Here is a 13,657-nt window from a genome sequence, read left to right as displayed (position 1 = left end):
CCGTCATTTAAGGGGTCAGGGGGTGGTTTATAGCCCCCCTACCCCCCACCTCAACTTTGAGAAATAAATGTATTTACATTTGGGTTTGCTTGATTTTTGCTGTTTTCTGTTGATACTTCCATTGAATTTGCACGCTTTCACCCCCCCCCCCCTCGGAGAGATGTGAACCTGCACATGGTGAGTCCTGAGTCATTTCAGCATAAGAAAAACGTAAGTAAAAAATTAAAATAGATGTTTAATAGTATATTTTTACAGCTTTACATCAGCTTAAGAATTGAAATAATATGACATTTACTTTAAAAAATGGTATTTAAAGACTTTTTGCGCAAATTCAAATGATAAATGTATCTCTAAGTTGTTTCTATACATTTCAGAAACTACAAAGTGTATTTTTATACTATTAGAAATAAAGTAAATTATTTTTTGAAAAAAATTATACGTCTTGAAAAATTGCTGATTTTTCCTATTTTTTGCCAACTTGAGGGCTCTTGCACAATTTCAAAAGTTATTAAAAATATATATAAACATTTTTCCCGTTATTAGGATGCTAATGCGCAAGTTTTCCACGCTATTAGAAATTCACTAGGGTAAAAAAGTTTTTCGACCCACCCTACTGTATAATCTAATATAATGACATTGTACCATACTCAGGTGAAAGCTCCTTTTGGAGGAGTTTTCGGAAATAAAAGCGCCATTTGGAAATCTGTTCGTTACTATATTTAAAGATAAAACTTAAAAAATCAAGTTTATTGATGAATATAAATATATGTGCCGAAATAGTTTTTTACTGATTTCATTCCATTAAAATATGGTATTATGTACCAAGTAATATACCAATCAAATGAGAAATAGCTCTAACAGTACCATAAAATTTGTTATTCTCCCCCCCCCCCCTCACTTCTAAAAGAAATTATCGTGAACTTAAATCTCCTAATTTTATATTATTCATAGTTGACAGCTATATTTTTAAGTTCAAAATTTTTGCATGGAAGTGACCAAAATGAGTACCTTTAACCCTTGTTATTCGCACAATTTTAGTATTGACACTGTTGCATAATTTTGATAAATTTGTCACTTATGTTTGTTTGTTAATAACTTTGAACTAATTTTGAAACAAAAAGAATATCATCTAACAAGAAAATGCACTCCTGTCTATGATATGATGTATAATAAAGGAAAATGAGAAAGTGATGTTCGAAAAGAGTTTAATCACAAAAAGTCAAAGAGTGAACTGTAGGTTGATTATTCTTTAGCTAGTTAAAGCCAGTTAACTTTTGTTCCTTGACTTTGGGTAAGTTGTCTTTCCTCTTGGTTATAGATGACTTCTAATCTGTCTGATGGGTTTGTCTCTTGACGTGTATTCCTATTGGTTAGCTTCAATCTAACCTATTTATTTTCTGTTCTGATGTGTTATCTCTACTGGTGACCATAATGTTTTGGCCAAAGCACAGCAGTCAGTGCATTAACTTCAATCCAACCTATATGGTGTATATATATACAGTCGGATCCCGATGAGTCGAGCCTCATAACTCGAATATTCCTTTATCTCAAAGCTTTGATTTGGTCCCAAACTCTTGAGACTGTTGTAGGAATTTCCCATAACTCGAACATTTTAGCCAGTCCTTTGGGACTTCAAGTTATTGAGAATTGACTGTACTGGTGTTCTCTCACTCCTTTTTTGTTTTTGAACTCTATTTTCTTGACAATTAGTGCTTCTTGCATTTCATTCATATTTTACCACAAAGCATATTTGATCACTTTTCATTAAAAAAATGGTTAATTGCAGGAAATATTAGTAGTTTTACTAAGTGGTGTATCCTAATGTGTAAACCCTCCCCCTGTCCCCCTCTCATCAGAAAAAAATCTTATGACCTGATTCTTTTTTTTTTTTTTGCTACGCCACTGGTTTACTGTACAGAAAGGATTTAGCTGGTGATCACCAAGTTCAAAGAAAGTATATGCAAAGTATGGTTGTAAAATACATGGGTCAGAAAGTCATGGCTTCAGCCACTGTACTTTGGTGCTGGAGATCTTAGCTCTCCTTCAGTTCTGGGCCAAAATTGTGGCTTAGCAGTTGGCAAAATTGTGGCAACTCGGTGACAAACTTGCCACAGCTTGCTCCATTATTTAAACCCGATTAATCAAATTAACTTATTAAATGAAGGGATTATTAGGGTGGAAAGTTGTACAAAACTGTTTTAAGCCTATTCAAATAGAATTTGATCCTAAATTGGCATTCAATGCAACTTATTCTTACATTTTAGTCCTACTTTTTTTTCAATGAATAATTATGACTATTTTAGTGGGCATTGTAGATAAAATTATTTTCACACGAAGTCAGAAAAAAAATCTTTTGCTGCATTTTAGTGTTGTATATTGGAGGAGAATTTTTGTTTAGCCAGGTTTGTGATTAAATTCGATTTTAGAACTTCTCCTTCTCATGTGCCTTAGAAAGGCATAATTTTGATTCGAAAATAATGTGGAACAGCCCTGTGGTTTCCTCAGCATTAATTATTGTTATGAGTGGTGTGTTTTGCTAATTTAAATGCAGTGCATTTTGCATAAAGCATCTACATCTCTCAAGATATTTGAAAGGAAGTTTCTCCTTTTTGATATTTGTATGTAACCCACGAGTTAATTATTTTGTATTTTTGCTTAAGTATTATTTATCATTTTAAAGTGAAAATAGTTTAAGCTTAAAACTTTTCATCTGCATAATTAGTGTATAATAAGACTCTTCTAAAGGGGAAGATAGTTATGAAGAAATAAGTACAAATAATGTAATGTACAGTCCATCTTTTGTGACGAAAATATAGAGCATGAGCCACCAACAAAGAAGAAGAATTAGTGTATAATTCATTATTGTTTTCATTATAATTAAGAGAATTACAGTTGGTAATGTGATCATTGAACACTTGGACTAAATATATTGGTCTTCGTTATGCTGAATAGTTTTATTTCTATGATAACTCAGACCAAAAGGAAACAAAATCATTGTATCAACTTGTGCATTCAGTTTTTAACTATGACCAGTTTTATGTGAGTCATTCCATGCAGGGTTCGTACGGGTCATGTAAATCCTGGAAAGTCATGGGAAAAAAATAAACAAATTTCAGACCTGGAAAAGTCATGGAAAACAAATATTTTCATTAAAAGTCATGGAAATTTATTTAAAGTCATGGAGAATTTTCTTGGGCAGTAAGAAAGTAACGATAACTAAAAGAGTGCTGGAAATATTGAGTGATTTAGTAATATTTTCATATAAATTGAACGATCTCAAAAACAAATCCGAGCTTTGGAATCCAATTTCATCCGTTCCTGTAACAACCGCTCGCGTTTTTTTGTAATGTGATTTTACTACCGGGGCATCACTAATTTTAAATTCACCATTATTTTCAGTATTTCTTGTATTTTATTTTTTGTAGTAGTGGACATGTGCACATTCTTGATTTTGCCACGCCGCTCAAAAAGTAATTCAGTTGCATCCAAGTTCGTTTCAACTACTTGTAAAAATTTCATTATTTAATGTATCAGAGTTTATCTCATTATTTTGAAGGCTTTATTAAACAAAGACTTAAGTCAGGCAATATAGCACAGAAATAGGGGAATTATAATACTGTAAAACGGAGGTGCCCAACATACAGCTCGCAAAACTGATTCTTGTGGCCAGTTGAAATATATCTGGTTTAGAAAAATGAATTTTCTGAAAAACGTGGCTTTACTTTAATAAACAAATATGCTGTCAAATAACATGGATGATTAGATGCACTATTGACACCAAAGGGCAATTCTTTTATGAAGTGAATTTATTATTGGAAACTTAATAACTCATTCAATTTTTGTCCCATTCATTACTATTCTACCCCAGTTATAAAATATTTATTTAACATTTAAACATCAATGTATTGAATTCATTATATTTTTACTCTACTTGAATTTATGTGACAAAGACGAATATGAATAATTTATTAGTTTCTGCAGTGGGCACTGATACTTTTTCAGTCACAAGTAAGTGCTGGTGTGTAGTATTCGCGTTTAGGTAGTAGTGGCATTCGGGTAAAAGTTTTTCTATTGCTCATTTCTGAAATTTGGCAAGTTTGACATTAAATAGTACTACATTCTTGAGTAACAAGGTCATGAAATTTTTTATGAAGTCATGGAAAAGTCTTGGAAAAGTCATGGAAAATTTTTATCCTAATTGAGTATGAACCCTGTCCATGTCAAATGACCTAGGGGTCCCCACTCGACCATCTCCGATTTGGATAACATGTTATAGAGGCCTAGAAATGCCTTTGAAACTAATCTATGCAAATTTTCAGCTTCCTAGATCCAAATCCTGAGGATCTAGGATCGCTGAAAAATGTGATCCAAGATGGCGAATTAGCTTTTTGTGACAAATTGGCAAATTTACACCAAGTTTACAGGAAATTCTATTACACTGGAAGCCTGAAATTTTAGGTGCTTAAAGTATGTTTGACCTTTAGTATATTCAAGTATTTTTGTGAATTTGAGTTCTCTAGATTTTGTGTAGCATGCATGTGAACTTGTGAAAAAGCGCGACGGAAATTTTTTTCCTGGATTTTAGGTTGTCATAAAATTTGAAGAAAAATAATTCAAAAGCTCGTACTGCGTGATTCCATTGTAAAAATGCTTGTTTTTAATGGGTTACAATTCAGAGCTTAATTATCTATTTTCAAAATGATATTGTGATTCAAAGTGGCTATCAAAACCGCTCAAGTCAAAAATAGCCTATTTTCGAAGCACTATGGCTCAAGTTTGTCACCTCGCATCTTCTTTTCGTTTGTACAATTAGAAAGAACACATTTTTCCTTTCAAAATAAGTTTTTTCTTTGATGGTGTTCTTTCGAATAAGGGATGAAAAAAGAGCTTAAAATTATATCTGTCATAACTAATTGCCATGTTCAATCTCAGATTACGGGACATTTTTTAACACTGGAAGCCTGAAATTTTATGAGCTTAAAGTACTTTTGGTTATCATTATGTTCTAGTATTTTTGTGAATTTGAGTTTATTAACTTTTATGTAGCAAGTTTGCAAAGTCTTGACGAAACGCAGCAGAGAAACTTTTTTCTGAATTTTAAAATGTTATAAATTCTGAACAAAAATAATTCAAACGCTTGAACTTTGTAATTCTATTGTCGATATGCATGTTTTTAATGGGTTATACTTGCAGAGGGTAAATACTGATTTTCTAAAAGATATTGTCATCCCAAGTGGCTATCAAATTAGTTCACATAAAGAATAGCCTGTTTTTAATGCCCTGTTGCTCAAGTTTGTCACCTTGCATCTTCTTTTCGTTGGTACCATGAGAAAGAACACATTTTTTCCTACAAAAATAAATTTTCTTTCTGGTGGTGTTCTTTCAGACAAGGCGAGAAAAAATGAGCCTGAAATACTGTTTGTCGTTAGCGAGAAAATCTCGTTCTACAATATATAAAGAATGGTGAATGCCATGACAACCGGCTTATAGGGATTATGCAACTGTTATAAGTCAGAAATAGTTTTTTATTAATCATTTAAAAAGATACTTTGCAAATGAAATATGATTTTAAAAAAAAGAAAATTATCTTGTTCTGTCTAGTGTATCAATCTGCTTCCTGAACAAAATACTTTTCTGACTCTAACATGTTTAATTTGCAAAGTATCGTTTTAAATGATTAATAAAAAAACTATTTCTGACTTATAACAGTTGCGTAATCCCTATAAGATCTTTTTAAATGATTAATAAACTATTTCTGACTTATAAGAGTTGCATAATCCCTATAAGCCGACTGTCATGGCATTCACCATTCTTTATATATTGTAGAATGAGATTTTCTCGCTAACAACAAATAGTATTTCAGGCTCATTTTTCTTGCTTGTCTGAAAGAACACCGTTGGAAAGAAAATTAATTTTTATAAGGTAAAATATGTTCTTTCTCATGGTGCCAACGAAAAGAAGATGCAAGGTGACTAACTTGAGCTACAAGGAATTAAAAACAGGCTATTCTTCATGTGAACTATTTTGACAACCACTTGGGATGCCAATATCTTTTAGAAAAACAATATTTATGCTCTGCAACTATAACCCATTAAAAAAATGCATATTGGCAATAGAATTATTAAGTTCGATCATTTGAATAATTTTTGTTCAGAATTTATGACATTCTAAAATCCAGAAAAAGGTTTCTCTGCTGCCTTTGGTCAAGACTTTGCATACGGGCTACACAAAAGTTAATGAACTCAAATTCACAAAAATACTAGAACGTATTGACAACCAAAAGTACTCTAAGCTCCTAAAATTTCAGGCTTCCAGCGTTATAAAACATCCCATAATCTGAGATTGAACAAGGCAATTCGTTACGACAGATATAATTTTTAAGCATGTTTTTTCATCCTTATTCGAAAGAACACCATCAAAGAAAAAACTTATTTTGAAAGGAAAAAATGTGTTCTTTCTAATGGTATAAACGAAAAGAAGATACGAAGTGACAAACTTGAGCTATAGCGCTTTGAAAATAGGCTATTTTTCACTTGAACGCTTTTGATAGCCACTTTGAGTCACAATATCTTTTAGAAAATAGATATTTAAGCTCTGCAACTGTAACCCATTAAAAACAAGCATTTTTACTATGGAATCACGCAGTACAAGCTTTTGAATTATTTTTGTTCAGATTTTATGACAACCTAAAATCCAGGAAAACTTTTTCCCATCACCCTTTTTCACACGTTCATGTCCATGCTACACAAAATCTAACGAGCTCAAATTCACAAAAATGCTTGAATATACTAACAGTCAAACATACTTTAAGCGCCTAAAATTTCAGGCTTCCAGTGTAATAAAATTTCCTGTAAACTTGGTGTAAACATGGCAATTTGGCACAAAAAGCTAACCCACCATCTTCGATCACATTTTTCGAAGATCCTAGATCCTCAGGATTTGGATCTAGGAAGCTGACAATTTGCATAAGTTAGTTTTAAAGGTATTTCTACGCCTCTTTAAAATTTTATCCAAATCGGAGATGGTCGAGTGGGGACGATTTGAAAAACTAGGTCAGTTGACGTGGAATGACTCATGTATTATTTTGCTCTTTGTTACTGTAGTATTTTAAATAATGTTTTTCATATTTCAGAACAAGAAAATAAGGCCCTTAGAATAAATAATATACATTCACTAGTGCATTCACTGTCGAAACCTAACTTTCAAATGCTAGAATTATTAATACGACATCTCTTCAAGTAAGATTCACTTTCTTTCCCTCTTTTTATTTTTTTAGTTAGTATAAAGTTTGTTTCAAAGTGCTTTTTTAATTTTTAAAAATTCAATTTGAGATATTTATGTGCTTAATGCAGAGTTATTAAAAACCTTTTTTTTTTTTTTAAACCAAAAAAAAACTTTTTTTTTGTTTTGTTTAAACCGGGTTTATTTGGTTTAAACACTATTTAAGAAAAACAATATTATTTTAGGAAAATTATGAAGATTTTATCAATTAATTGTTAAGGAATGTTTAATGTTCCTATTTGTGCCTTCTTCGTAATTAACTGAATAATTAAGAGTAAAATCTTGTACTTTCATTTCCTCATACGCAGAGATTTCTATAGGAGAATATTGTTTGAAAATCTTTAACACTAGAATGACGGAAAGGGTCATTTTGACCGCAAGCAAACTTTTTTTGCTAACTGCTCTTCTATATTTTTACTAAATTCTAATCCTTTCTCGACTTTTCCTAAATCATAGTGCTGTGTGATACTATATAGATTTAAAGAAAAAAAAGTTTTTTTTGAGCCCCAATCGGAGGGTTATATCTAGAATTATGGGAGGTGTCATTTTGACCCCTTTGAGAAAAAGGAAATGCTAATGCATTTCATCACAGTATATTTTTGTTCTGTAAACTATATTTGTTTTTGCCAACTAAGAAATGAACAAAAGATAGTAAAAGGGTGTCTGTATAACATCACACCTGCCTGTCACATGATTCGTAATACTGGAAATATACTTTCTAAAGGAAAGAGAACAGTGAAAAGATATTAGGCATAGATGGCTATGTATGTGTGGAATGATTGTAGATTATGCTAGATGCCTTTTTTTATTAAATTCATTTTTGATCAAATAGTTTATTTTATTTACATGACTTTTTGTTTTTGTAAAAGCATATTATAGGCTTGTAAAAGAGTGCTGAGGAAGACAAAATTCTTAAAATACTGCAAGAACTAGATGTTCTCTATCAAATGGGAAGGAAATACTCCCTGAAATTCCCTAACTCCTCTGACCAGTATATTATATATCTTCCACAATATTTTAGACTAAGCAGCTATTATTGCCTGAATTTTGTTCACAACATGTACAAAAGAAAGTCTCAGCGGAAGGATTTTTTAATTACGTTTAGCAGAAGGAGAACTCAGAGGAACACATACCAAGTATAAACAAACTTTTTCTAGCTGAAAGTAAATTTATGTGAGTGCAAGATTCAGTTGAGTAAAAAAAAAAAAAAAAGAAAATGTCAAACAAAGGAATGTAAGGGTAATAAAATTTAACTTTGTGCCACTGTAAGATATCTGTATGTCAATTTTGTGCATATAAAATTAGAAAAATTAGCTCTTGCAAAAAATGCTGTGCAGACGTACCTTGCGAGTACAATTATTTGTTATTTTCACTTTTAGTAAAAAAAACATTCAGCTACTTAAAATATTTGGGTTTAAAATTGTTTTCTGGCAAAATTTGATAAAATATTCATTTAATTTATTGTAGATTTCTAAAATGTTCTTAATGAAACCGAAACAACGCTAGAAATATTTCAATCTCACTTTAAAAAATATTTTTTAAATATTTCGTTATATAGATTTAAAACTTCTCTATCCTGAAAAAAATAGTGATTACTTTAAATTAGTTTGTTTTAACTTCATTCTTAAAAATATGACATTCTGTAGGAAACTAAGCAAATTTCTTTAGCAAGGGTCAAAATGACCCCCGCAGTATTTCTAGGTATACAAAAACTGCCGTAATTCTAGTGTTATCTGTTATAAAATATTCAGTACGTAAATGGGCCTTGGTATAAATAATCAAAACAAAATAATTTACTGTGATAGTTCAGGCATCATTAACTACAAATAACCGAGAGATAAATTCTTATAAATTTTTAATTTCCTCATAGTACAAGGTCCGGCTGCAGAATTCTACACTCATCGAGTATAAAGTCAAAATCAAATTTTTATATTACCTTATGAAAGGGGCAATGTGTTTTGGCTAGGTTACCTAGCAAAAAGTGCCCACAAGTATTTTTTATCAAATTAATATTGTTTGGCATTTTGGGGTAAAAATGACGCATTTGTTAATGAAATAAACTATACTCTACTTCAAAGAAATATACCTAAAGAACTTGAAAAGTTATGGTTGCCGTTGCCAAACTGGCCGCAACCTATTCGCAGCCACATGTAAACGGGTAATATTGGTGCACATTTATGCACTCATAAAGTATAGTCATTATTTATATATCAGATTAAAGCTAATTTTTTTTCTGAAAGTGATAAACTAAGATTGCCTATGCAAAAATGGCCGCAAGTGGGGGTTGCCAGGTGTTAGATTGTTTAGAATGAAAGAGTTACCGCTTTACAATATTTGTTCGACAGGGATGGTGATAGCCAGCTCTATACATTGGCGTATCCAGAGAGGGGCAAGGTTGGGCATCTCCCCCCACCCCCCACCCAAATTTGAAAATAAAAAATATTTAGAATTTAAAAAAAAAATTAAATTGACAGTTGTTTCAATTTTTAAATTTATCAAGGAGTTCAGATGTAGTAACTTGTTCCTGAGTTTAAAAGTGTATACATCTTCTTTGGGAGCTCATTGAAAAGGTAAAGTAATTGGTGTTTACTTGGGTTAATACCGCACTCATTTTAAAATTTCATTGCTTCCAAAATCTTGAAATAAAATGGAGGGGTGTGTGCTAAAAACCAGTCTCCTAACTGCTAAAATGATGGGCCTTTTCGGGTGCGCCCCGAACTTCAAATTTTATCAGGGTGGAATCTCTCAATGGGCCGAATGGAATTCCAAATTTCCCCGAATGATGATAATTCGCCTAATGGAACTCTCTCCAAATTTTGCCGAATAATATTTTTATTATTGCTTATTGATTTATGGCTTAAAAGGAACCTTTGTTACTGTAATCCAGAACTTTTTATCTTTTGGAGTTTTGTCCAGGTTTCAGAGTAATGATAAAATATTTAAAGTCTTTTTGATTACTATAGGCCACAACCTGTAAAGGAATAAAAGTGGACTGAAATTTTAAGGAAACATTTAACTTTTAATCAAAGTCAGAAGACTGTTAGCACTGTTAACATAAAATGACAAAGCAACATTTCACATGAATGGTTGAATACAAGTGCACATGACTTGCAATGCAGAAAAGTACTTACAGTACTTTGTCAATCGGCAGATGATAAAAACAATTAAACCTAAAGGCTTTGCACAAAGATCAGGAGGAAAAGTGGATATTACATTTAAATCACCAACAATAAATAATATTAATTAATTCATTAAATTTATCAGTTATACTAAATTTAAAACTTTTTTCGAGTTATTCATCTTTATTTTATCAAAATAAAACTAAATTAAGCTATGATGGAAACAAAATTTGAAAATTATGAGTTAATTCTTCTGTCCAGCAGTGTATTAACCTTGTGTAGCTTGCAGAAAATTTGCTTTATGCTCAAATGTAAGCAATTGATTTTTTCATGAAAGAAAATCATATTTTAATTTTTATTAATAGTTTACGATTATGCAACATTAAAAGAAGTTTTTTGTTTTCACATGTATAGGATTGCGAAACTGTCTAGTAAGAACTTGATGACTATTTCAAATTTGGGTATCTGCTTTGGCCCAACATTATTACGCCCTGAAGAAGAAACTGTAGCTGCAATTATGGATATTAAATTTGGAAACATTGTTGTAGAAATTCTTATCGAAAATCATGAAAAAGTAAGGTCTTTTCTTTCCTTTTGAAAACTGTTTATCAGAGTAGCTTACGTTTATCATAGTGAGCCATGCCTCAGCAATATTTTTGCACATATGGCATAACTGTTCTTCTGAACAACTTTGCATACGTGGATGTATTTGATGCATTTTAGTCCATTTGAGTGAAATAACCTGTGAGGCATATCCACCTCTAAGCATGTTGGAGGGGAAGGGTAATTATCCTTTCTAAAAAAATTCAGAAAAAGAAATAGTCAAACCTCATTATAAGTTCATCTTGCATGTAAGTGAATCAACATTTAAACAACAAAAGATAAGTGAAAGAGCACCATCTCGTAGCCATCCAGCATTGGTATGAGCATGTAAATCTTTGCCAAAAATGAAGCATTAAAATGCCTGAAAAAAATTTCAATTTTGTTAACAAAGATGTTGCTGACAATGGATGAAACCGGGTCCCAAGGACTAATGTTTTTCAAAAAGGTGGGTCAATTTTTTAAATTATGGATTGTCATTAAATGTTTTCCCCTCTCTTTTTTTTTTCTTATTTTACATTTCCACTTATCTATATTAAGAGTACCAACCAATAAAAAAAATTTTGATCTACCAGATCAGTAGGACAGCAATGTTTTGACACAATGCTGAAGGAACCATTTTACAGATCTAGAACTTCCTTGATTATAGTGTAGTTAAAATACTGTTCTTGGAAAGAAAAAGTCAAAAAAGCTTTTCCTCTCACCCTCCTTCAAACTAATAGATATGCCACAAAAGCAAAGGGCAAATACTGTTGGCAGAAGAATTTAAGTTTAAGTAATATCCAATATTACTTAGATTGGATATTACTTAAACTTAAACTACAAATTGACTGGATATTACTTAAACTACAAATTGACTAGGACCAGTCTAGCTGGGCCCAGAGCCTGTTATTGGTCGTCACTTTTGTATTTGTATTTGTATATTCTATCAGAGAACATTAAACTAAACCAACATTAAATGGCCGTGAAATGTCAAGTTAAAGACAAGTAAAAAACTTATATCAGAAAAATTCATTTATTTAAATATGACTAGAAAAAGTAACAAACATCCGCTTCAAAACGACCCCCAAAAATATCACTGCAAAGAAGTTCCATAGTTCAAACAATAAAAAAAGTCACCAGTATGCAGATGATATCACGAGGTAGTCCCGAGTCCGTAATCCAAGGCGCACATGAAGTTGGCCAAATTAAACTCCAGGAACACAACACTTGTTGGGATAGGTAAGGGTAATTCCATGTCAAATCAACCAATGGTCAAAACGTCATGTCTTTAGATTTTGCTCATTTTTTGTTCCAATGGAGTATTACGACAACAGAGAAAATATACAAAGTTTTGATGAAGTTGAAAATTTTTCCTGACACGTTTTCTTTAAACGGCCGTAATTAAAAAACTATTTGACTCAAAGAGTTAAAACTGGTAGTGTTTTGTTCTGTATTTAATAAGGTTTTATAAAATATATGACATGACCTAGTTCTACCTTTTTCTTTTTTTTAACATTTTTTTGAAAAAAAAAATTTTTAATTTAAAAAAACTCAAAATCGAAATTTTTAATTTTTTTCAGGGATGAGATTTTTCCGGCTTTTGCCGGAATTCCGGCTTTTTCTGTTGACTTTTAGAACCTCTCCTCCTTTTCCTCCTTTTTTTGTCTGTTTCAGGCCTTATTTTTCTCAAAAATCGGAAAAAAATACGATTTTTTCAAATTTTCGGTCCCCGATTTCTTATTTTTTCTATTTTCCTCCCTCGAATTTTTCTCCTCCGCGATATCTGGCAAAAACGTATGCTTTGGAATCATGTCAACGATGTCAAACACGTGCTGCGCCGAAATATGCATGCCTCGTTTGAGATTTCAATCTTTTTGCATCCTGCAAGTATTTCAATTATTTTAATGGTGGGTGGGTTTTCACTATATGATACCTTATATCTGCTTATTTTATTCATTATTTCAATAATATTTTTATTTCTTTAATTTATTTTGGAAAAAATGCAAAAGTCAATCAAAAAATGTGTCATAGAGCCACAGTCTCGAATTTTATTGAAACTTGGCATGGTTACTTTTTTTGTGTATTTAAGAAAGTGCAAAAAATATTTATGGTGAATCTCAAACGGTTTAGGCTTTACAGCCTGTTAAAAGTTTCGAGATTTCATGATTAAATGAGGCGGCTGCAAGTTGTTCTTTTGATTCCGAAATCGTATTAGGAAGTTTTTAAAGACAAATTTTGGGTTCCAATGCAAGGAAAAAGATAACCAATCATTTAAATACGTGTATATTTATTTATTTTCAATTCTTACTATGAAAAGTATGTTCTACCACATAAAGAAATTTTAGATTTTTCTCTCTGTTGTAAATTTTTACTTTACAAACAGTCCTAATTTGAAAATTTATGTTTTCACTCGTTTAGCACTATAAACTCAAATGTTTTTAATGAAAAAAAGTATTTTTTTCTAAAAAAATATGAAAAGTTGACAATATTGTGTGATGCAGCCAAGATTGACCTCTGACTCTCCCAACACTTTGTTCAATCAGGGGTTAAAAATTGTTGCCTTTTTTTCAAAATTTAGATTTATTTATTAATAAACACTCTTGCAAGAAATGGTGCAATGCAGCAAACTGTACAAAATTATTACTTAAATACCTATTACCTTTAAAACTGGTAAA

General features: G+C 31.5%; 1 protein-coding gene across 2 annotated transcripts in view; it reads left to right on the top strand.

Moving 5' to 3' along the window:
* Positions 1-13,657, top strand: part of LOC129218028 (rho GTPase-activating protein 26-like) — a 194,818-nt gene that overhangs the window by 130,156 nt on the left and 51,005 nt on the right. For both annotated transcript variants that reach the window (XM_054852207.1, XM_054852206.1), the window contains 2 exons: positions 7,133-7,238; positions 10,815-10,974. In XM_054852207.1, the coding sequence (XP_054708182.1) occupies positions 7,133-7,238; positions 10,815-10,974 (266 nt within the window). The remainder of the gene's footprint in view (positions 1-7,132; positions 7,239-10,814; positions 10,975-13,657) is intronic.

The sequence above is a fragment of the Uloborus diversus genome, chromosome 3, assembly GCF_026930045.1.
Source record: "Uloborus diversus isolate 005 chromosome 3, Udiv.v.3.1, whole genome shotgun sequence".
NCBI lineage: Eukaryota > Metazoa > Arthropoda > Arachnida > Araneae > Uloboridae > Uloborus > Uloborus diversus.
The sequence above is the reverse complement of the archived record's forward strand: the minus strand, read 5'-3'. Positions and strand labels throughout refer to the sequence as shown.